Here is a 24,965-nt window from a genome sequence, read left to right as displayed (position 1 = left end):
CCGCTGGGAGCCTGCCCCACCCCGAGCAGCCGGCCAGGGGCTTGGCCCAGCGCTCCGAGCCGGGAGTCCGGGGCCGCGAGGGGGCAGGGCCAATTCGGGGTGTGGGGGAAGATCCTGCCGGGGCGCTCGCCTGCTCTAACTCCTCCACTGCCTTCTCCACTCGCACTAACCCCCCCTCTCCTCTCTGTCTCCCGCCCCCAACCGCTCAGATTTCTGTTCTTTAATTTCCTCCATTAACATCCGCGCCACGTGGCTCTGCCGCCCGCCTGGCCAGCCTGCCGGGGGCCCGGCCCAGCTGCTCATGACCATACGTCTGTGTGTTTGTTCCCCCCCCTCGGTCTGTGTCTGATCACTGAGCAGGAGCGACGAGACCTCCATCTGAGCGGGCCCCCGGGGCCCAGCCGACAGGGCCCCTCTGCCCCGGGGGCCAGCCACCAGCCAATGGGGCCCCCGCTGTCCCAGCCCGGGGACCAGCTGCCAGCTGACGGGGCCCCTCCATCCCGGGGAGCAGCCGCCAGCTGCCAGGGTCCCTCTGCCCTGGGGCCAGCCGCCAACCGACGGGGCCCCTCTGCCCCGGGAACCAGCCGATGGGGACCCTCCATCCTCGGAACCAGCCGCCAGCCAATGGGGACCCTCCATCTTGGGGAGCAGCCACCAACTGATGGGGACCCTCTGCCCTGGGGACCAGCCGATGGGGCCCCTCCATCCCAGGGACCAGCTGCCAGCCGACAGGGCCCCTCTGCCCCGTGAACCAGCCGCCAACAGACGAGGCCCCTCTGCCCTGGGGACCAGCCGATGGGGCCCCTCCTTCCCGGGGACCAGATGACGGGGCCCCTACCTGGGGCACAAGCTGCACCGCCCCACGCTCCTGCCAGGTGCCCCACTGGCCCGTCAATGAGGAGTGAAAGGACCCAGGGCGCTTCCTCGACCTGCCAGGGTTTTTGTGCCCAATGCAGCCCCCTGCTGGCTGGTGCTGAGCAGGGCAGGGGCCGGGACCATGGATGTACTTGACTGGCTGCACTTTGGCTCCTGGTGAATGCGCTGAGCCCCATGCTGGCCACGCCACAGCTCCAGGCACATGGCTGACCGGACAGATGTCGCCTTGCAGAGCCACTCACGATGGGACTGGATGCCTGGGGCGCAGCACTGGCTCGAGTGCCACTGGGCCCCTGTGCTGGATGCCCCTATTCCGCCCCACCAACGAGGCCTGGCATGCCCCTCCCCCCCAAAACAGCCCTGGGGTTGGTCATTGCCACGTGGGGCTGCCTGGCAGAGGGCCAAGTGCCCCAGCTACTGCTGGCCCAGACCCCAGGGATCTCACTGTGGCCCCCCCCAGGCCTGACCAGGTGTGGGAACATGAGCGGGGGCTGGGTTGGCCCCACAGTGATCCGGCCCCAGGCCTGAACACGCTGCCATGGTGGTGCTGGGCCTGGAACGCCCCTGCATCTCCAGAGCTGGCACGGTGCTGCATGGTGTGCCCGTACCGTGCCCAGCAGTGCTGCTGTGCCGCATGACGCCCTGGGGATCGGGGCAGGGCGCAGGTGGCTGGGGGTGGCTTTGCAGAGCATCTGGGGCAGCTGGGTGAGGGAAGGGCCCCACAGACAGGGCCACGGTCTGCACCTGCGGCAAGCAACAGCAGCAGGCCCCAGCTTGGCAGGCTGGGCCAGGTGCCCGGGGTGGGGGGGCAGGAAAGACGCTCCTGGACTGCTATAGGGTCAAGCCCTTAAAGCTGGCTATGGTGGCAGGGTTGCCAGGCCCCCATTGGCAGCGCCAGGCCCTTAGCCAAGGCTGATGGGGGAGGTGAGACCCCTGCTGCTGCATCAGCCAGGCTGTGATTATTGTGGACAACCCCCCGCCCCACACACAAAACAAAGGGGGAGGGCTAACAACCCCCCTGATGCTGAGTGAATGAGGGGCTCCCGCGCCGGGCGAGGGCCTTGCCACACCTGCCTTTCTGCCTCAAAGCCTTCGTTTTCTACGCCCCCTGCCAGTGCTGGCCCCGGGGGCACCCACCAGGACTTTTGGAAAGTGCTTTTTGATACGTGTCCCCAGCCCCTGGGCCACGGCCAGCCTGTCTCTGCTGCAGGTAGATGGGGAGGTGCTGGGTGGGGTGGGGGGAGAGGGGGGCGGACACATGACACCGCTGTTGACTCTGGTGTAATTGTTAATTTGATGGCGCTTGCTGGACGCTTTTTTATTTAAAGAACCAGCCTGACCCCAGCCTGTGTGCTGGTGTCATTCTGCAGCAGGGTTTGTGCCGGTGGGGAGGGGAGTGGGGGGCAAGGGATCTGGGAGCACCCAGTGTGGGATGCTTTTCTCTGAGGGCAGGCGCTCAGCCCCTCCCAGAGCTGCACAAAGGAGGCCCCCCCAACCTGCTGGGCGCTCGTGGCGGTGCCCAGGCCAGCGAGGGGTCTGCGGGTTTGAACCCTTCCTGGGGTTTTATTTGTAAAGCTGCAACTTGGTCCTGCTGCTGCTAAAATCCTCCCCCCACTGAGCCAGGTCCCGCATCCCCCGGCAGGCACTGAAGGGCTGAGCTGTTGGGGTCTCAGGAGGGGCACGGTCCCACCAATGGGGGCTGGAAAAATCAGGTATTGATGGGGGAGGGGCAAGAATCCCAGATCCCACTTCGGGGGCTTGACCAGCCCCATGGCTGGGCTGGGTGCAGCCAGGAAGGGCCCAACCGCTGGGCATAAGGGGGAGCTGTCCTGTGCCATGAGACTGGCCAGGCCCGAGGCATTACCCTTGTGTGCTGCCCCAAGGATGCCCCCCATCACTTGGGCCCCACATTGGACCTCAGCTCTGCCTCCCACCAAGAACAAGTGGTGCAGGGGGACAGGGACAGGCCCAGCCCGTGGCCAGCTCCATGCTGGTTTTGTGGCCCCATGGCCCCAGCCATACTGGGTCTGGGGTTTGTTTAGCTGTTGCATTGTGAAGAACAGCTGAGCCCTGACTTGTGGCCTCCTGCGTGAAGCCACGTGCTCTGGGGCCGACTGGGCAAAGCCGTGTGAGGAGCGACCCCCGGGCTCTGGCCCTAACCCCCCGAGCTGTGGGCACACACACGTGGCTGGCTGCTCGTTGCCCTCAGCTCATGGATGCCTGCTGCAGGGGGAAGGCGGGTAGCTGAGGATCTGGGACGCTCTGACCCAGCCTCAGCCGGTGTAAATGGGCTCAGCTGCTGTGAGAGCCCTGGGGGCTCAGGCCAGGACGCCGCCCTGTGGCTCACACGTGACAGCCCCCAGTTAGCTCAGGGCTGGGCGGGGGGGCGGGGGGAGATCTGTAGAGCATGAGGCAGCACCCTGGCTCTGCTCCCAGCCCCTGGTCCACTGGCCTGGGGTCAGGCCCCTCTAGTTACCCCACCCTCACTGCTGTGTCCCCAAAGCCCTGCATCAGCTGGACCCAGGCTCGCCCAGGCACCCTGCTGCCAGAGCCCCCTCCGAGGTGTGGGGCCCGCTGGGGGGATCCAGCGACAATTCTGCCAAGTGCACAGCCCAGGTGGGTTGTTTTACTGCAGGACTCAGCCTGTGTGTCAATTCAAACCCAGTCCTGGCTGAGAGGCTACTTTGGCCAATGCTGGAGCTTCTCCCCCTGCAGGGTGCACCCCAGGGGGGCGCAGCAGAGCCAAGGCAGGTCCCTGGGTTCTGGGCTAGGCTCTGCAGGGGGTTGAGTTTGGGGCAGGGTCATAGGCACCAGGACTCCTGGGTTCTGCTCCCACTTGTGCTACAGGATCACTAGGTGACCTCAGGAAAGTCACTAGGACTGAGCCATAGCCCACTGACTCCCATGGAAAGACCCCAGTGGCCCTAATCAGGGCCCCCAATCCTGGCTCCCCACTGGGCTGCCAGAAGAGATGATGTCAGGGTGGGGGCAGGGAACTGGAGCAGCAGCACCCCCGAGGCTCAGGGGGGTTCCTAGCACCTGCTGGGGGGGGGCTGAGCTCAGCTGGCTTGAATTTGCTCCTCTGCCCGCATAGGGGCAGGGGGGGCCCTGCCTCCCGCTGCTGACCCACCCTCTCCCACCCCGTAGATGAGCCTTTTCCTCCATGTCCTAGCCACCAAAGCCGCCTGCCTGGCCCAGGAGTGGGGCTTCGAGAAGAGGGGCCCAGTGTGAGTCTTCCCCCTCCCCCCGGTGCCTGGCACACTACGGCAGAGCTGGGCAGCCCTGGCTGGCAGCGCAGCATGGGAAGTGCTGACTGAGGCCTGCTCCCAGAAGGAGAGAACCTGGGGGTGTTTCTTGGGGGTGGGGCAGCTCTGCTAGGGGAACAGCCCCCACCCCCTCAGTGTGCTGCAGGGGTAGGTGTGGGGGAGGGGAGCTGTATTGTGCAGGGGGGTCTGTAGGTAGCAGTTTGGGGGTGGGGGAGAGGTCGGTGCAAGCAGGGTTGGTGTGGGGATGGACAGGGGAGGGGTCAGCACAGGTGGAGTTGGTGTGGTGGGAGGAGGCGGGCAGGGGAGGGATTGGTGCAGGCGGGGTCGGTGTCTCTGGCCTGGCCTGCCCCCTCTGCCTGGCGCAGGCTCACTGGGTGACCTCAGGAAAGTCCCTAGGACTGAGCCATAGCCACCTGCCTCCCATGGAAAGACCCCAGTGGCCCTGCACAGGGCCCCCATGCCCAGCTCCCCACTGGGCTGCCAGAAGAGGTGATGTCAGGGTGGGGGCAGGGAGGCCCCACGCCCCGGCTGAGCTGGTGCAATGGAGCCGGAGCAGCAGCAGCCTGAGGCTCGGGGGGGGTGTCCTAGCACCTGCTGGGGGGGCTGAGCTCATCTGGCTTGAACTTGCTCCCCTGCCCGGGCCAGAAGGCAACAATTACACGGGAGCTGCTCTGCTGGTGGGAGCACCCGCGCTGGGTGACAAGGCACCAGCGCAGCCCCAGCAGCTCCCTACATGCATTAACGCCCTGGGCCCGACTCTCCCAGGTCTGCAGAGGGGGTTACTCTGCAAGGAAAGGGAGCCAGAGGCCCAGCTCCCACAACAGGCTGCCCGGGACGGGCCTCTCCATAGGGCTGGACGCTGCTTGCCAGGGCCCTGCTCAGTTCTCTCCCCAGCCCAGCCGCTGCCTTGTGGGAAAGAGACCAGCAGCCACCGGCTTTGTTTAAAAATAGAGTGTATTAAAGAGAGAGAGTCAGGTACGGAGCCGAGCCCTTCTGCAAGCGTTAGTGTTTCAATGCCCATAAACAGAGTAAAATAGCTCCTCTTTTAACAACGCTTGTGCCAGGTAGGTGGGGCCAGCCGCCACGGGGGGCTCAGTTCACAGCATTTCAGTGCCACACCAGCGCCAGTGTTTGCAGACCCACCTGAAGCATGGGGGAGATTTTCCAAACAGCTGGAAACCTGCAGCCCCTCTGAAGATCAGGCCACAGGCGGCTCCGGCTGGCTCCCAAGAACGTGGGCCCCAGATCAGCTGAGCCGCTTTCGGCTTGGATACTACCTCCAGGGGCCTCTCCGAGGCTCAGGCCCCAGTTACAGAGCATGGGGGGCGCTGCTGCGCAGCACGAGATGGTCTTGGCTAACACAGGATCCTAGTCCCCCCCAGCCCCGAGCTCCCACACCAAGAATCCAGAGCAGAGCAAAGGGACGGTCCGGCTGTGCTGCGCCCATCGGGGCTCTTTGCTCAGCCTAAAGCTAGACTGACAGGTTGTGGGTCAGCTTCACGGTGTGAGCCAGGGGTGTGGTGGGTCTAGGGATCCAGTGCTGGAGGGGGAAGGGTTAATGTTATAATACAGGGCCAGGACCTCCCACCCCTGTGGAATGGAGGTAGCTCTGCTGCAGCTGATGGAGAGACACCAGTTTACACCAGCTGAGGATCTGGCCCAGCTTTCACGGAGTTGTTTACACACACACTCTCTCTCTCTCAGATTCTGCCGCCCCTACTGCAGCTGGGCTGGATTTTCATCCCCCCGCCGGCACCTTTCTGCCAGGGCAGCGAGGCCCCTGGGGCAGGGAAGGATGTTCCAGCCCCACTGCACGCAGTGGAGACGTGCTCACAGGAAGTAACTCACAGCAGGAGCGAAGGCAGCCCTGGAAACCCAACTCATTTGTGGGCCTAACCTGCCTGCCAGGGTGGGTTGCCCAGAGCCCTAGTGCCCTGTGCCAGGGTCTATACCAGGGCCCTAGTGCCACTCCTCCATCCTTCAAAAACAGTTGTGTCAGACACCTGAGTTTTCAACCACAGGAATTTGGGATGAAGTGTCTCTAATTTCCAAAGAAATTTTCCAATTTTTGTTGAGAAACTCATCCCAAAACTAAGTATTTTGATTCTGAAATGCAGTCGTGGTGCTTCATGCACCCGTTGTCCTCTATTGCCTGGGCTCCCTGGCAGGGCTAAGACCATAAGAATGGCCCTACTGGGTCAGACCAAAGGTCCATCTAGCCCAGTATCCCGTCTTCCGACAGTGGCCAATGCCAGGTGCCCCAGAGGGAATGAACAGAACAGGGATTCATCAAGTGATCCATCCCCTGTCGCCCATTTCCAGCGTCTGGCAAACAGAGGCTAGGGCCACTATCCCTGCCCATCCAGGCTAATAGCCATTGATGGACCTATCCTCCATGAACTTACCTAGTTCTTTTTTGAACCCTGTTATGGTCTTGGCCTTCACAACATCCTCTGGCAAGGAGTTCCACAGGTTGACTGTGCGTTGTGTGAAGAAATGCTTCCTTTTGTTTGTTTTAAACCTGCTGCCTACTAATTTCATTGGGTGACCCCTAGTTCTTGTTTTATGAGGAGTAAATAACACTTCCTCATTTACTTTTTCCACACCAGTCATGATTTTATAGACCTCTATCATATCCTCCCTTCGTCGTCTCTTTTCCAAGCTGAACAGTCCCAGTCTTTTTAATCTCTCAGATGGAAGCTGTTCCATGCCCCTACTCATTTTTGTTGACCTTTTCTGTACCTTTTCCAACTGTAATATAGTTTTTTGAGACATTTCCCATCATGCCCCATGGTCTCTCCTCTTGGTGAGAGGAGGCCATGCATGATGGCAAATGCCAGGCCAGAGCAAGTAATGGAGGCAGAATCCAATCAGGGAGCCTGGCACACAGAGATTGGGAGTGTGAGGCACCCAAACTACAATTCCCATGAGGCACTGCTTCCCCTTTCCATGGTGCACCATGGGAGATGTAGTCTGACCAGGGAGCTTAACCTTTAGAGAACAACGGGGCACAAGACACCTGAACTACAACTCCCACAAGGCACTGCGGCAGCATTTCAGAATCAAACTATTTTGGATTTTGATTTTCCAGGGAAGCCCCGTTTCCTGGCCCGCTCCATCTATAACTACTAAACACGTAGGGAGGCAGCCACCATATGAGATCAGGCGAGGCCAGCATGGTCCACACGCACGGAACAAGTTCAGCATTTCCCACTCCTCCATCTAAAAAGCAAAGTAAAACTAACCACGACCCCCCCGAAGCGCCTTCACTCCGGAGGCTCAAAGCTGGGGAGTTCAGGCTGCCAGCCTAGCAGGTGGCGGTCCTGAGTTCTCCTGTGTCCTCCAAGCTGGCATGTGCTGCTGACAGATGCCCGGACACAGCAAGACAATGCCCCGCAGGCAGGTGAAGGGTCAGTCCGGTTCTGGCAGCACGAGGAGGATCAGGGTCTCGGCGGTGTGTGGTCCCAAACCGTTTTATCGCAGTCCAGTGTCAGGGCAGGAAGCCGAGTGAGGCAGGCCACATGGACTTGGGGGCATCAGACATCCATCAATGGACGCAGATGGCCAGGGGGAGGAAGATTAAAGACCAAAGCCCATGTGCTGGGACGACATGGATCCAGGTTTTCCAGAGAGCTCAACACCCACCATGCAGAGCCCTGCTGCAAACCTGGCTCAACTGGGGGTGCTGGGCCCTTAGCGCTGGGGGATCCTGGGCCAAAGCCAAAGTGATTTCTCAGGGAGCAGCCCCAGGCCTGCGGGGAGGACAAGTGGCTGTAGGGTTAATGAACAAGACAGCCACTGACGGGCTGCAGAACACACAGGGCGAGATGGACAGCTTCTGCCACAGGAATCCTGCAGCGAGGTGGCTGCAACCTAGGCCTGGCCACAGGCAAGGACTCTGCTCTCACCGACGGGCAGCTTTGCTCCTGAAGTGTCCATGCAGTTACGTAGGAAGCCTGCAGGCGGCGCCAGCCCTGGGGCAAACCGCTCTCAGGGATTGCTCTGATCTGCAGCTCTGCTCCCATACGGCTCACACCCCACACTGCGGGAGAGCTTTACCTCAGAGAGCTGGGCAAGGTCACCTTCCGGGGCGGCTGCAGCCTGCTGCCTGGAGTGGCTGCCCGCTGGGGGCCGGGGCCTGCGGGCAAAGGAAAAAGTCAGTAGGAAGCGCAGCCCAGCCCAGCCGGAACGTCTGAGCCTCTAGGGCACAAGGATACAGGATGCTGCTGAGATCTCTCTCCAGCACCAGATGGCCCGGGCCACTGGGGCTCCTGGCCAGCAGCTCGGGGGCCTGGGCTAGGCTGGGGAATCGGTTCTGGCAAACCTGGCAGTAACCTGGGCAGCGTCACTGCTTGGAAATGGAGATCCAGCTCCAGGTGCCACCAAGTGGCACCCTATGGGCATCAGGGCACGAGCCAACCGCTTAGACCATTGTAACAATGCAGAGACACTTCCATGCTCCTGGGGGGAGGGGCAGCCCAGCTAGAGCTTGTGTGCCCACAAAGCTCCAGCCTGGGACAGGATCCCAGGGGGCGGGGTGGGCCACCCCCCCATTTACACTCTGCAAGCGGCTCCAGCTCCCAGCAGGACTAGGGGCCACGGGGCTGCTCTGGGGGGCTGGGCGGGGCTTACATGGGCACAGCCAGGCTGGCTCAGGGGTGGCGTCTATGGCGGAGGCACTAATTGCCCAGGGAAGGGCTGCCTTGGCCCCCTGCTAACGCAGAGTCTTGCTAACTCAGACCCAGTCCCAGCCCAGCGCGAGCAGGACACGGGAGCTCCCCGCGGGTCTGTCCCAGTCCCCAATCCTGGGGCGAGTGATGTGCTCTGCTTGCCCCCCCCCCGGGGCTCTCACCTCTCTGTCCGGCTGCGCTCGGCAGCACCCTCCTGCCAGCTGAGCCATGGCCCATGGGCTGCGGCTGGCTGGGCCTCCTGGACACGGCAGCCCTGCTCAGGACGACACTGCGACTGGCTGGCTTGGGGATGCCGCTGGGCATCAGGCGGCGACTCGTGGGCACAGGGGCGGCCGTGCTCGTGGCCTGGGTCTGGTGGGCATGTGCACTGCGGGCAGGCCCGGCGCTGGCTGGGAGCTGGGGAGCATCGTCCCTGGAGGCCTTAGCCCGACCTGATGGGGCAGAAAGGAAAGCAGGAGCCATTAAGGCTGAATTCAGGCAGGTCCCAAGAGAGCCCCCCATGCCCCCCTTTCCTTGGGTGGGGAGGCACCCTTACTCCCACCCCCACTCGCAGTCCCTTGGGGGCTCTGCCACCCCCTCAATCCCCAGTCACTGGAGGGCCCTGCTGCTACCCCCCACAGGAGCTCCACCATTACCCCTCCCGACCCCGCTCACAGTCCCTCGGGGCTGCCAATAGCCCCCCCATCACCCGAGGCTCCACATTTACTGCCCCTGCTCGTAGTCCCGGATGCCAACTGGCTTTTAAAGCCCGAGCCTGGCCCTGGACTCCCCCCACAGCCCCTGATCACTGAGTGCAGATCGCTGACCGAGGGGCCAGGGCCTGAACATGTTTGTCCTGATTACGCTGCTGCGATCCCCATCTTCCCCTGCCCTTCCTCGGCTCCCACTCCAGGCAGCAGCCGATCTTGCCAGTGGCTGCAGGTGACAGTGACTGAGATCCGATTCTGCACCCCCTTTCCCCCTCTGCAGCCACAGCACTTCGAGGCCTGGCGCCCGACAGATCCTCACATCAGGCTGTCTCAGAGCCACGAAATGTGGCTGCCAACAACTGCCGGCACAAAGCGCAGTGGCTAACTCGAGACCTGGGTGACATCCGGGGCTGACTCTTTGGGCTACTGGAGGGACCTGATTTGATGGCTGGTTCCTGGGAAGCGTGGGCTTGTCCCTGGCCCTGATGGCTCAGCAGAATGGGTTAGCAGCACTTCTCTGGAGCTGGTCCATGCTGGAGGCCAACCCAGTCCCAGCCAGCCCGTCCTGCTTGGCACATGACAATTATTTTCCAGGCATAAAAACCCATTTTGTTTTCTTCTCCCGCACTGGAAGGAGGCCCCTCCCAGAGCAGAGCACTACGGGGCGCTGGCTCCCTGCTGGATGAGAAGGGCGTGCAAGGGTGGGAGTGGATTCCCAGAGACCTCATGCGAGACACCCTGAGGCCGGCTCTGGCAGGGGCAGCAATAGGGACCTGCAAACACACGGCCATTCGGGGACACATCCTGCCTGGGACATCTATACCCTGGGATCCCAAATCCTCCCCACAAAGGCAGAGGGGCAGCGCAGCCGATCTGCTACTGATGAACCTGGGAGGCATCGGCCCCTGCCCCTCTGCATGGGCCCACGCTGCCCCCAGTGCCCACTACGTGCTAGACGGTGCAGGGCCCGGCTCGGTGGCACACAGGGATGCAGACCCCCCCGATCCCATGCTGCCGCTGCACGGCATGCCCCGCACAGAGGGCGAAGCGAGGAGGATCAGCTCCCCACCCCCGTGCTCAGCAGTCTGCTCGGAAGCCTGGTTACCTGCACTTGCTTCCTGAAGTGGTTCTGCTCTCCTGCGGGGCGGCGAGGGCTCCTGTGCAGGGCGGGGCTGGGCGGGGGACGACCTGGGGCCCATCGGTTCTCTCCTCCCCGCTGCGGGCGATGCACGGCTGTGGGGCGGGTCCTGGAGGCTCAGCTAATGCGGCAAGAGGGATAAAGCGAGGTGAAGTGGTGATCAGACACCTGCCTCTCCCTGGCGACCGGAACCCCAAAGCACACTGCAGTCTTCAAATTGACATAGCAATAACCTGGGGGGTCAGGCAGTCACCTCTGGGGGGCGGGACAAGGCTCCACAGCAGCAGCAGAGGATTGGGTGGCAGGGGGAGGGGGAAGAGATACTGTCTCCAGCTGTAGCTCTGTGGGAGTTCAGGAGGCAGAACATGCTGGAGGTCACACTCCTGATGCCAGGGCATCTTTAAGACCCACAAGCGGCCAGGCCCTCGGTTTTAGATCCCATCTGAACGACCACCCCGGGTAGCAGCACAGGGCCCCCCCTTAGGGCCGCACTGGGGCATAGGAGACAGCAACCCCCACTGGGCCCCCACTCCTCCCTGCAGCCCCTCGGTGCTCCTGAGAGGTCCCCCACCCCTGTGCTGACCTGGCCCAGTCCCATTCAACTTGGGAATCCCGACAGCCCAGCAGCGATGTGAGCCCAGGGACTGGGCACCCTTAAGTGACACGAGAGCCCCCACACGGGTCCCTACACGTTAGCACCTGCTGCCTGCACACCCGCAGGCTCGGTTCATTCAAACAGTTCCCCCAAAGGCACTGCCACGAGCCCAGCTCTTGCTCTGGCTGCCGCATGGGATGCCCCAGTTCAGCTCACTGCCCTGGTTTTTCAGCCCCAGGGCCAGCAGGAGGCACCCCAACCTCCTGAGGACACCAGGAGGTGAACGTTTCATGCCAGGGGACTGGCTCCACTTTACAGGAGGGAAAGCTGATAACAAATACTTTGCTCTTGGACAGCACTTTGCATGGCGGGAAAGTCGTGACTTGCCATGGACAAACGGGAGGCCTCCCTCAGGGAAGGGCTGGGTCAAAGCCAGTTGTTTAGGCAGAATTTAAAGTTTTCGCTTGTTGAACTAGAGTTCCTTGATCTTATGCTTGGGAGGCCAAACCTCCCTCACGTGACCTGGGTGCAGCGCTGCCTGCCTGAGTCTGCAGACAGACTGGGCCGGTGCCGCTGGTGCTGCTCAAAGCTCTTCGCAGGTGCCTGCAGTTTGAAAGTAGACACCTGTGGTCAGTTTCATGGCTGCTACTGGGAACTGTGGGCAGCAGAGAAATTTACAAGCATTGGGTCTTGGCATGAGCGTTGTGCAGCGCCAGGAAGGCACCGGGACCCAGACACGGAGCAGCAGATCAGGAGGTTCGCGGTGGATGGGAGAGAACGCTCCTTCACCCTTCTGGCAGGAAGGGGGGCTGAGTTCCAGACTAACCCCTCACCTGCCAGAGCTGGCCATGGAGGACAGAGCCCCACGCAGGCCCCCCAGCACCTCTCCCTCTCAGCAGCCCATCTACCTTCTTGCTGCTCTGAGGTCTCTTTGTGGGCGACAGAGCAGGGCCCTTGCTGGGGGTGGATTTCTTACGGAGCCGTTCGCTGCCAGCGGAGCAGCTGCCCAGCTTGTGTCGGAGGCGGGGGGGAGTCAGCGCTGCTCTGGCACATGGTGAGGGGCTTTTCCCCAGGGGGAGGGGCGTTTCTGGCTCCACGGTGGGCAGCAGCGCCCTGACAGGGCTGTTCTTCACCACGAAGGTCTCGCGCCGGGGGCTCCGGGGGCTCGCCCGCTCCTTGTGCAGGAGCCGCGCGGGCATAAGGGGCTCCCCGGCTGGACCCAGCGCCCCGGAGCTGGCGTTTTCCTTCTCCTGCAGGCTGCATCTCTCCAGCTGCACGGCCAGTCGGTTGGCCTCCTTCACGATCTCCTCCAGCTTCTCGGGACTCAGCGGGCTCCATCGGGCCAGGCACTCTCTGGCGCCCTCCCTCTGCTGCACATTCAGGTCGAGCCTTTGTGCCACGCCCCTGTCAACGTGCCGGAGCTCCTCCTCCTCGACACGCTCCTCCTCCTGGCTGTGGGTGCAAAGCTACGGTTACCAGAGCCCGGACGGAGCGGAGACCACCCAGCTCCGCACGGCTCAGGCTACAGCCGGAGGCAGGGAAGTATTTCCTCTTTCCAGCTGCACCTTGGTTACTAACTGGAGCCAGTCAGAGCCTGGCTGACCTGCCTGGGTGGGACTTGCCCTGCCCTTCCTACGTGTCTGACCTGGCAGCTTTACGGCTTTGCAGTGGCTGATCAGATTTACCACTCAAGGGGCTGACCCTGCGTGCGCACCAGTAACTGTCCGCCCACGACTGGTCCCAGCGAAGGCAGGAGGTCTGCTTCCATGTTGGCAGGGTCAGACCCCAGGAGAGCAGCTGGCCCAGAGGGATGCTTGTGGCTGAATCCCACCATGTTTGTCAAGGATACAAGGGGCCAGGCATAGCTTTTTTGGCAAGTTAAGGCTGAAGCACCGCAAGCCCAGTTTTCTCGCTCCTCCTGTGGCAGGTTCCCAGAGCCACAAGGCCCGACACCCTGCCAGCGTGGAGTGAGGCGGGAGGGACATGGACAGAGCTCTGCCCTCCTAGCAGGCTTTCCACTCAGCGCCATCGGCGTGATCAGAAACCTGGGAGGGCCCTTCAGTGCACAGACAGAAAACGTTAAGGGGAATGGATAGTAAACCAGACCCGCAGCTGGTGTAATTCAGCTGTTGGGTTCACTGACAGGTTGACTGACACCAGCCGAGGTTCTGGCCCTTCAATCTTACCTGTCTGAAGGAGAAGACAGACCAAAGTCAAACTTCTCATCGGTGATAAATTTTATATCTGGAAAGAAATATTGATCCATTGTTAATTGGTTGAAACTACAGTAAAGAGCTGAATTATCAGACACAGAGATGAACACAATATGTTGGGGGGGGGGGGGGGAAGAAAGAGTCAACGTAGCTTTTGTAAAGGGAAATCATGCCTCACCAATCTACAAAAATTCTTTGAGAGGGTCAAACAAAGATGTGGACAAGGGGGATCCAGTGGATATAGGGTACTTGGATTTTCAGAAAGCCTTTGACAAGGTCCCTCACCAAAGGCTCTTACACAAAGTAAACTGTCAGGGGATAAGAGGGAAGGTTCTCTCATGGATTGGTAACTGGTTAAAAGATAGGAAACAAAGGGTAGGAATAAATGGTCAGTTTTCAGAATGGAGAGAGGTAAATAGTGGTGTCCCCCAGGCAGGGGTCTGTTCTGGGCCCAGTCCTATTCAACATATTCATAAATGATCTGGAAAAAGGGGCAAACAATGAGGTGGCAAAATTTGCAGATGATACAAAATTGCTAGTTTAAAGCTGACTGGGAAGTGTTACAAAGGGTTCTCACCAGTGTTCCCTCTAATTTTTCCCCACACATCACTGCCATATTGGTGCACATAACAAAATTCATGTGGCGGGGGTGGGGCCAAGGGGTTCAGAGTGTGGGAGGGGGCTCAGGGCTCGGGCAGAGGGTTGGGGTGCAGGGAGATGAGGGCTCTGGCTGGGGGTGCGGGCTCTGGGGTGGGGTTGGGGATGAGAGGTTTGGGGTGCAGGCTGTCCTGGGGCTACGGCAGGGAGAGAGGACTCCCCCCCACTCTCTCTCCCAGCGGCAGCACCTGGGCTGGGGGGGAGAGGTGCCTCTTCCTGCCGCAGTAGCTCCAGGGCTGGGGCTGCGGGATAGGCGCCTCTCACCCCACCGCTGCAGGTCCAGGCCGGGGTTGGGCTGGGGGAGGGGTGCCTCTCACCCAGCTGCCGCAGGTCTGGGCCGGGCTGGGTTGTGGCATCTCTCCCTGCTGCAGCCTGAGCAGCGCTTAATAGGCTGCTACGGAGCCGCGCAGCTTAGAGCAGGGGTTCTCAAACTGGGGGTCGGGACCCCTCAGGGGGTCGTAAGGTTATTACCTGGGGGGTTGTGAGCTGTCAGCCTCCACCCCAAACCCCGCTTTGCCTCCACAATTTATAATGGTGTTAAATATATTAAAAAAGTGCTTTTAATTTATTGGGGGGGGGGGGTGTCGCACTCAGCGGCTTGCTGTGTGAAAGGGGTCACCAGTACAAAAGTTTGAGAACCACTGGCTTAGAGGGAACTTAGGTTTTCACTAAACTGGATGGCTAGAAAACAAAATGGCAAATGAAATTCAATGTTGATAAATACAAAGTAATGCAGATTGGAAAACAGAATCCCAGCTATACATACAAAACGATGGGTCCTAAACTAGCTGTTAGTGCTCAAGAAAGATCTTGGAGTCATTGTGGATGACAGAGAGAGGGGCAGCCGCCGCTCACCGGCCATCCAGCTCTGAAGACAGCGCAAAGCAAGGGTAGCAGTATTGCAACCCCCCTACAATAACCTTGTGACACCCCCCAGACCCTTCCCTCCCACAACTCCTTTTTGGGTCAGGACCCCTACAATTACACCACCATGAACATTCCGATGTAAATAGCTGAAATCGTGACATTTATGATTTTTGAAATCCTATGACCATGAAATCGACCAAAATGGACTGTGAATTTGGTAGGGCAACAAAAAGAGTTTGGGGCATAGAACAACTTCCGTATGAGGAGAGGTTAATAAGACTGGGACTTTTCAGCTTGGAAAAGTGACGACTAAGGGGGGATATGATTGAGGTCTATAAAATCATGACTGGTGTAGAGAAAGTAAATAAGGAAGTGTTATTTGTCCCTTCTCGTAACACAAGAACTAGGGGTCACCAAATGAAATGAATAGGCAGCAGGTTTAAAACCAACAAAAGGAAGTTTTCTTCACACAACGCACAGTCAACCTGTGGAACTCCTTGCCAGGGGATGTTGTGAAGACCAAAATCATAAACTTGGTTCACAAAAGAGATCAGTTCCTGGATAATAGGTCCATCTATCAATGGCTATTAGCCAGAATGGGCAGGGACACAACCTCATACTCTGGTGTCCCTAAAACTTTGACTGCCCAAAGCTGGGACTGCACAACAGGGGATGGATCGCTCAATAAATACCTTGTGAAGTACCTGGCATTGGCCACTGTCAGAAGACAGGATACTGGGCTCGGTGACCCATGGGTCTGACCCAGTATGGCCATTCTTGTGTAATCAAGAGAACTTATCTGGTGTCCAACGACTTGGTATCAAAGTTCACATGGGGACACTAGCTAGGAGTAAGGCAAAGAGATTCAGGGCCTGGGGCAGACTGAAGCAGCACCACTGACTTCAGTGGAATTACATCAATCTACGCCGCTGTGCACCTGGCCCCTGATTCTCAGAGGTGCTGAGCCCTCACAGCCATCGCGGAAGTCGCTGAGTGGCAGACCTCCACCTCCAGAGCTCCAGCCCTAGGTGACTTGTCAAGGTCCCACAAAGTCTGTGCAGAGCCAGGAACTGAATCCCGCTTTCCCCAGAACCCTGATTCTGCTGCCACTTGCACTGGTGTAAATCAGGAGCGATGGCATCGAAGGCAATAGCGTTCCACTGAGGAAAGACCAGGATCAAGCCCAGAATCATGACACCTGGGCTTGTAGTGCTGCACAATGATCCCAGGGCCAGTCGCCATTAGGGGACCCTCGCACACCTGAACGTTTTAATCAAAGCAGCCCATCAATCTGATTTCCCAGTAGTCCGTTCTCTCAGTTTGGTGCTGCTCATGTTTGTCCTGAGTCTCTCAGGCAGCCCCAAACCGCCCCTCGGTCAGGTTACTGGGCCCCGCCCCTTTCTGGGTACAAGGACAGCGGTGATGAGATTGCACAGACACGCCTGCAGCTGGAGAGAGTCATGTTATGGGGCTAGCGGGGGGGATCAAGCAAACGGGTCACCTCCAGATCTACCAACACGCTAAAAGCTCCTTCCAATGGAGCAGTCGCCTGGCGAAGTGCAGCAGGAATAAGTTACCTGAGTTTCTCTGCACAGCAACAAACCTAAAACCAGGCCAAACTCACTTTGTAAGTCATGTTCCAGCCCCTACCTTCTTCTTCTGCCATCTCCATTTTTCCAGGGAGCATCAAGGTGGACCAGGGACTATCTGAAAGAGAAACATGCAAAAGGGTGAATTAAATCTACTCCGCACTATGCAAACCGCAAGGGGCTGTGACGTTACACCCCATATTCTTCATAGAAATATGGTTATGGAGTGAATATGCAAGATGGGTTTTGTAAGGTCTCATTGGAAAGGTTCTGATTTCCTGAATGCGATTATCCAATTTGTGTGCCTGGATCATTTCTGAATCTAAAGTTGACTCTGAAGTTCTGAATCTACATATTGACTATGGAACAATTACAACTGGGTGTGTATTTGGGAGACACCCACCAGACAACAGGCCATCAGCCTTGATGGGCCATTAGGAAGAAACAATAAGACTTTGAAGATACTTATTTCTCTCCTTACTGAGGGCTTGTCTACACTGGCAAGTTTCGTGGCCAAAAATTGCCTTTTGGCAACAACAACAACAAAAAGAGCATATACACGACAATGGGACAAAAATATTCCATCCCTACGAGAGAGAGAGAGAGAGAGAGAGAGAGAGAGAGAGAGAGAGCGCGCGCGTGCGCGCCAGTGTAGACACTGCTGATTGTTTTGTGGACAGAACTGGCTTTCCCCCAGTATCCCACAATGCCTGCCCTGATCGCTCTGCTCAGTGTTTCGATCTCTGCTGCCCTGCAGGTATGCGCCCTCCCCTTTCAAAGCTCCGGGAAGTATCTGTGTGCTGCTCCCTTTGGGGAACAAACAAAGAGCAAATCACTGGACTGCTCCTGTTCTGCCCGGCACTAGGAACACAGACTACTGCTGCGGGGGACGGGGACATTCATAGATTCATAGATTCTTGGACTGGAAGGGACCTCGAGAGGTCATCGAGTCCAGTCCCCTGCCCGCATGGCAGGACCAAATACTGTCTAGACCATCCCTAATAGACATTTATCTAACCTACTCTTAAATATCTCCAGAGATGGAGATTCCACAACCTCCCTAGGCAATTTATTCCACATTCCTCAACAGGGAGAGCTCACAGAGCTACTCGTGATGCGGCTCTTGGCAGCTGAGGGGGCTGTGGGAGAACTCACGCAGCGATCAGCTCCTCCTTCTCACAACACTGCACTGTGGGATACATGGCCATGGTGCATTCGGTGTCCCCAGTGTGGACATGATCTGCCGACAGAGGGAGCAGGTGTGAACACCCTTTGGCAAGTTTTGTTTTGTTGACTTTTGGGTGTCGACATAAGTTTTGTCAACAACATTTGGTAGCGTAGACAAGCCTTGAGAGGTGTCCTGGGATGTAGCTGTGACACTACTAGGTCAGGTGGTCCTGTCACCTGGTACCAACCACCACCTTGGACATCTAGTAATTTTCCACTAAAAGGCGGGGGAGGTCAAGCCTGGGAAACAAAAGATTCCCGCCTCATGTAAATCTTATTGAAGGCTGGGGAGTAAGGCAAACAGGACTCTCCCTTCACTGCCTTCCCACCTGAGAAGAAAGACTGCTGAAAGCACCTGAAGAGACAAAGGAACTAACCTGAGGAAAGGCAAGGGCTGAGTCCAGACAAAGGGCTGGTCTACACTGGCAACCCACGATAGCGCTGTCACGTGGCTTGTGTGGTCGCGGCAGAGCAGAGCACGGCAGGGCAGAGCTCTCCCAGTTTTTTCACACCCCTGAGCGAGAAAGTTAGAGCTGTAAAGTGCCAGTGTAGACAAGCCCTTAGACTATGTCTACACTGGCAATTGAGTGACAAAACTTTTGTCATTCAGAGGTGCTAAATCCCCCCCTCCCCAAAAGACAAAAGTTTGTGCGATTTCTAACTGGGGGGGGGGGGGTGAGGGGGGAAGAAGTTGTGCATCTCTCTCTTCACATTGAGGGAGAAGGCGAATTTTTATGAGCTCACGCTGTGCAGATCTTTCTATACAGCACAAGACAATATGATCTTGGCTGTATTTTCCAGAGCGAAGCTGCACTTGAGTGCTGGGCAATTTCCTAGCTGAACCGTCTCATAGAGAGCGGGTGCTCCCTACCTGTGTGTGCTGCCAGAGAGCCTGATTCAGCAAAACAGGGAGAGGGAGCCCAGGCTAGTGGAGCAGGCGGGCTCAGTGAAATCCCAGTACCTCAGGTGGCATCCCATAAGGGGGGTTTAACTCATCACAGGGGCATCTGTATTGCAACCACAGGCTGGTCATTTTGGATGAGCAGTAACAACTTTTAAGCCATTACACGTATCCACACGAAAACTCACAGCCCGTGGACAGAGATACAGCAAGATCCTGGAAGGTGCTGTGGTCAAAAACACTCTCAAATGAACAATCACTTCCATCGGAAACATTCCTCACCTGTCATTGTGGTAAGAGGACCCCTTACTAGGAAGCTTAAACATAACGATTTGTCTCTGTTTTCTCCAGCTTGGGCATTTGCCAGCCCTGCATGTATATCATCGTTCCCCACACGACCAATGTGTATGTGGGGGTAGGGGTTTAATCAGTTTCCCCTGCGGTTGTGGGAGCCGTCAAACAGCAACAGAGGAGAGAAAAACACTTGAAAAACCATCTAGTTGTAAAGCCACAAAAATAAGCAGGGGCAACTCCCTCTCCCAGAAGAGATCAGCCCTTCCCAACAGCATCTGATTCCCACGTTTGCCGACAAGCCCCACACACACTGGAAGCTGAGCTCTTTAGGTGCTAGTTCATTCTCAGCCCACTCCCACCTGCTCATTTGTTCCTGCTCACTCATGTCAGGCTGGCAGCACCAATTTCCTGTAAGTAAATCAGGCAGAGCATCGGAGCATTGATTTAGAACACCCACAATGCTCCTGGCCTCGGCAAACAGACACAGGCTGGGCAAACTGGGACGTTTCCCCTCCGCTGACACTTAACACCTCGACAACCCTTCCTTTTACCTCGTCAGTATCTACCAGCCCCCAGCCTCTGAGCACCTTACAGTCACAGCACATTGCCCCTTGTAACGCCCCCGGGAGGCAGGGCAGGGCTGGTAGCCCCATTGCACAGAGGCCCACAGAGACTAAAGGACTTGCCCCAGGTCCCGTAGGGAGTCTGTTGCAGGGCAGAGAATTGGATGCAGATGCTCCAAGCCCAGGGGAGCACCCTAACCACTGGGCAATCCTGCCTCTCGCTGCACAGGTTCACAGCCCTGGACAAACAGCGACTAACCCTTGCAGCCCATCAGGTCGGCTTGTGGGGGAGCGATTTTCCCAAGGCTAAACAGCGAGTCAGTGGCAGAGCTGGGAACTGAACCCAGAACACCCCACCCTGTGCTCAGACACCTATTGCCACAGGAGTAAACCTGGAAGCCAGAGATCATTAAGAAACATGGGGGGAGGTCCCCTAATGAGGGGTAGGTACAGCTCACCCGTTCTCTCCAGGGTGCTGAACACTGCTTCTTCTCTACCAGCCTCTGAGTAGGACCCTGGTACATCTGCAGCCTCCCTCACGCCCTCTGGCTGCTGGATGGAAGAAGTGAAAGTGACTTGATCCTTGTCACTGTCCCCAGGCTCACAGGGCTCTTAGTAGCAGCCATGAAACTGACCAGAGACGTGTTCATTTTACACTCATGCTTGGGAAAGCTTTGAGCAGCTGCGGAGACACAGGAGAGGCTGCAGACTCAAGCCATTTCTGCACTACAAAGTGACTGACGCAAGTCTCATCAGCATACAGCTGCCGAAGCTTGTACATGGCTTGGACACACAGATACTTGGCTGCTTCCGTTGGCGCGGTATGCTCGCCAGGAGTGCTTGCGTCGATGCAAAGTGCAGTGGACTGTGGATATGTGCCATGCGCTGCTGTCTGGTGTGAGGCCTCTGGGGAATTATCACAACGTGTTGTGGGATAGAAATGACTCGCCATGGGATCATTGGGAGCTCAGGGTCAAGTTCCCAGCATGCAACTTTCTCTAGCCCCATATGCCATCCATAGCCCATACATTTTCACTTTTTTTAAACCCCACGGCAGCACTTTTTGGTGTCTGCAATCTCTGACAGAAGCATGGAGCCCACCCAGCTCTGCACCATTCTCATGGACACTGCAAACACAGGACGCACGATACTTGTGTTTAACAGGCAACATGAGGATTTCTCTGAGGACAGTTTGCTGAGGTATATAATGAAAATCAATTCAAGGTTGTTGGTGGCATTCACGGAGCAGCTGCAGATAGTGGAGTGCCGCTTCTGGGCCTGAGAAGCAGGCACCAACTGATGGCATTGCATTGTAATGCACGCTTGGGATGATGAGCAGTGGGTGCAGAACTTTCAGATGCACCAGGCCCCATTCCTGGATCTGTGCGCTGCCAGATTGCTATGAGTCAGTGAGAAATCATTTGGGAGGTGGAAAATCCACAGTGGGGGTTGTTGTCAGACAAGTGTGCAGGGCCATTAATGGTCTCCTGCTATGCAGGACAGTGACTGCTGGCAACATTCAGGCCATGGTGGATGGATTTGCAGCAATGAGGTTTCCAAACTTCAGTGGGGTAATAAGTGGCCCACAGTAGGTCAACAGAAAGGGCTACTTTCTATGGTCACGCGAGCCTGGGTGGATCACCATGAACACTTCTGACAGCTCTGAGGGCTGGTCAGGGACGGTGCATGACGCTTGCATCTGTAAGAACACAGGACTGTTCAGAAAGCTGCATGTAGGGACTTTCTTTCCGGACCAACGGATTCCACTGGTGGTACTGAAATGCCAATAGTGACTCTGGGGAACCCAGTCTACCCCGCTGCTTATATGAAGCTGCACACTAGCCACCTCAACAGCACCAAGGAAAGATTCAACTACCAGCTCAGCTGGTGCAGAAGGACTGGTAGGCGGAAGGGCCGCTGGCGGTTTACACTCACTACGGGAGATCTCAGTGACAAAAATTTCTCAGTGGTTCTAGCTGCCTGTTGGGTCCTGCATAATATCTGTGAGGCAGAGGGGGAAAGCTGCTGCCAGGGCTGTCTGCTGACTCTGAACAGTCAGACATAAGGACCATTGCAAGTGCCCAGCGTGGAGCTGAACAGCTGAAAGAGCACTTTAACAGCCAGTCGTGGTAGTGGTCTGTGCTCGGTGGGTGCTGGTGGAACGGTGTAGTGCTTGATGTACAAGTACCGCGTGCTTGGAGCACCACAAGGCAGTCTGCTGTGAACTAAAAGAATTTTATTCTCTAAAAATAGCAATTTGAGTGGCAAAAAACAATGTGCATCAAAAAACAGCAGGAAAGCAATACAAACATTAAACAAAGTAACGGGACGGGACTCTGCAACTGGAAAGATGGCAAACATTTCTGTCCGCTTCAGTGCTCAGATGTAGTCCATTGTGGCTACACGTACACCAGCCGTGGTTCTCACAGGTCAGTGCATGTGGAGCTGTGGTTTTCCTTGCTGTCCCATGGCATGGCAGGGGCAGGACTGCAGCCTGGGATGCCATGGGGTGTGTTGGGGATGTAGGGAACCGCTACCGTGGAGTGCTCAGAGGACTGCAAAGGGTGGCGAGTCGGAATTTTGGACCTGCAGGTCAACCAGGGTCAGCTGCATTTGGGTTTGCTGCCTGTGAAGACCCATTATGCCCAGTGAACCTCCCTCTCCTTGTCCTGAGCCTCTCTCCTGTCTCCTTTTTCTTTTTCCAGGCCAGCTGCCAGGTTTGCCCTCCAGGCCCTTTGGTCTCAGGACAATGCAGCACTGGCTTGCAGGATCTTGCACAACATGTCCCCCCAGTCCTCTTTCTGCTCATCAGAGTCAGGGGATCTGTGGGTGTGGATGGGGCACCCCTCAAGGCTGCAATAGCAGCAGGTGCGGATAAAAAAAAAAAAAATCACCGGATTTACAGTGACACCGGAAAGGGAAAGACAAGTTTCATAACTCCCGTCTCTCATTCTTATAAACACTTGGAGAGCCTTGGCACAGCCCCGCTCTCCAGCCCCAGCCATGGGGAGTGTTGCCCAGCAGGGTAAGGGGGAAGGAATTGTAGTTCTGATTTCATGGGCGTGAGTTTCAGGCAATGGCGCTAACATTGGCACTATTTCCCACAAGTGCTGGTGGTTTTAGCTGATAACTCACTACTGAGGGTTGTTGGTGATGCTGCAGGGTTGTTAGGGCTGCTAGTCCTGCAGTCCTTGGAGCGCCGGTGTGAGCTGCACAAGCAGAGAATGCAGCTCGCTGACTCAGCAGACCTTGATGTTATTCATAAAGAAAGACCACAGACTCGAGTCTGCAGCAAAGGCGCTCGGGCAGGTTTATGGTCAACAAAGCACGATACTAATTCGCCTGCATGCCACTAGCCTGTTTACTGCATGGTGCCAGCTGATTGCATCGGAGATTGGCGTGGGAAAGTGTCCTAATGCAGAGGGAGGCCGCCATCCCTAGAAATCTTTGGGAGAGCATTGCGGAGTCTCTCCGTGCAAGTTTCATCAAGGTCTCTCTGGAGGATATAGGGACAGCCCTATGCACATTAAGTGCTCTGCACAGCGCTGCCCTGGGGCCTGGTCACAAAGTTCTCTCTGCCATCAGAAGGGATAGAAGCTTAGAGGTTTCTTTAAAAAAGAAAGTTAAATCCCATACAAATCAATGGCCCCTTGGCACCTCTAACCCTCAGCTTACCAAGGCCAGATGTCTAGTCACCACCGCAGATGGGATTTTGCAAGCCCTACCTGAGCTCACTCCTCTAGCCCAGCCACAGCTGTTTGAGGTGCAGTCACACTCAAGCACCAGCTCCGGTAATTGAACGGCTTTCACGGGTAGGGCATGATGCCGAGAGGTTCAAAACACCAGCGACTCCCATCAACGTCCAAGGGAACTGAGGGATGGTGCTGAGCACTTCCTAGGATCAGACCTTTATAATCTCCCACCACTGACATCACATGGAGTTGACAGCCTCAGATGATGACCAGCAGTGCAAATGTCACCAAGGCTCTGACAATCAGTCTATTTGCTTTCTGTCTCATTCACCACAATCAATAAAGATCCTGCCTTGGGGACTTAGGCCCAGCTTCACAAATGTGTCAAGGTATTTAGGCACCTATCTCCCATTGATTTCTAACCACTAGCAAGCTCCGATCTCAAAGAACTGTGTTAGAGCTACAGTTTGAAGGCGGTGGGGTAAATCACGGTTTAGCCTACCCTGACATGGTACAGTGTTTGCACAATATGCTTTAAGACACAAATCTGAGGCAATTATAATTTACGGAGAGTTATTTCCCTTCTGGCTGCCAGCACTAGCGTATCTATTTCTCAAAAGCTTGTGTGCTGTGGGAACGGCATCTCTCCACACAATCATTCCCGTCCGTGCGTTTGAGCAGAAAGACACTCCGATATCCCCCATCATTTCAACGCTCAATATTTCCACCTAAGGAACCATGAAAAACAGCTATTCCCCTAGCAGGCTCTCTGTTCTTTCATGCCTCTTCTCCTTCTTGATACAAATCTCTCTCTTTGCAAGTCAGCTTAAGCCTTTGACAAGTGAGGGATTCCCTTTCTAAGAAGGGATAAAACATTTATTCCTCCCTCGGCGTGCCAGCTTCACTCACACATTAATCCCTGCTCCATCATTTGCTGCATCTTACTACATTGGATTTCCAGTGCTCCTCTGGGTTAGCCTGTTTCCAACAGCCTCCCAAGCAGCTCCTGGCTAGCTGCTATTGGACAGGAGGAGCAGATGCCCTCTGGACAGGCAGCATAAGACGCACCTGATTTGTGATATTCAGAATGAGAAGCCTGGATTTTATGTTCAGAGTGGATAGTTGGGAAGTGACCCCATTTAGCGTCTGCAAACACAATCCTTCAAATAAGGGGGAAAAATAGGGCTTCTTGATTTTTTTTTAATTGCCAAAAAAGGTCACTGATCCAGTTAAAAATAGAGTTAAAAAAAAAAAAAAAAGTCTTCCTGTTTCTGCAGCTGACTCCATGTTTGACCCTGGGAAGGTCATGTCACTGCTTGGTGCCTCAGTTTCCCCATGTGTAAAACAGGGATGATAATATGCAACTGTTGATGGGGTGTAATGAGGCTAACTTCATTAAAGGTTGTAGAGAAATCCTTGGCTAGAAGATGATACAGAATAGTAACAGTAACACCTAGCTCTTATCTAGCACTTTTCATCAGCAGATCACAAAGCACTTTACCAAGGTGATCAGTATCATTATCCCAATTTTACAGACGGGAAAACTGAGGCATGGAGCTGGGAAGTGTCTTGCCCAAGGTCACCCAGCAGGGCAGTGGTTGAACTGGGAATAGACCCCAGGTCTCCTGAGTCTCAGCCCAGTGCTCTAGCCCCTAAAGTCAGAGTCCATATTTTGTCCAACCAAGTGCCACCTTCTCAGGAGATCAG

At 56.7% G+C, this 24,965-nt stretch overlaps 2 protein-coding genes across 2 annotated transcripts in view; one reads left to right on the top strand and one right to left on the bottom strand.

Moving 5' to 3' along the window:
* LOC112125774 (cadherin EGF LAG seven-pass G-type receptor 2) overlaps nt 1–237 on the top strand; it is a 64,807-nt gene extending 64,570 nt beyond the window's left edge. The window contains exon 35 of the mRNA XM_026663011.1: nt 210–237. Coding sequence (XP_026518796.1) covers nt 210–237 — 28 coding nt within the window. The remainder of the gene's footprint in view (nt 1–209) is intronic.
* A 6,591-nt stretch (nt 238–6,828) lies between these two features.
* On the bottom strand, nt 6,829–18,201 carry LOC113405050 (proline/serine-rich coiled-coil protein 1-like; the record flags this gene model as incomplete). The annotated part of the gene is made up of 7 exons (XM_029914140.1): nt 6,829–8,280; nt 8,995–9,264; nt 10,628–10,781; nt 12,164–12,707; nt 13,442–13,499; nt 16,643–16,699; nt 18,186–18,201. Coding segments are annotated over 7 exons (1,182 nt in total), but the record flags the coding sequence as incomplete, so codon positions are not given.
* Between the last annotated feature and the right edge of the window lie 6,764 nt (nt 18,202–24,965).

This window comes from Terrapene carolina, unplaced genomic scaffold (genome assembly GCF_002925995.2).
Source record: "Terrapene carolina triunguis isolate 2854851 unplaced genomic scaffold, T_m_triunguis-2.0 Scaffold31888, whole genome shotgun sequence".
Taxonomy (NCBI): domain Eukaryota; kingdom Metazoa; phylum Chordata; order Testudines; family Emydidae; genus Terrapene; species Terrapene triunguis.
Note: the sequence above shows the minus strand (reverse complement) of the source record. Positions and strands in the feature narration are given on the sequence as shown.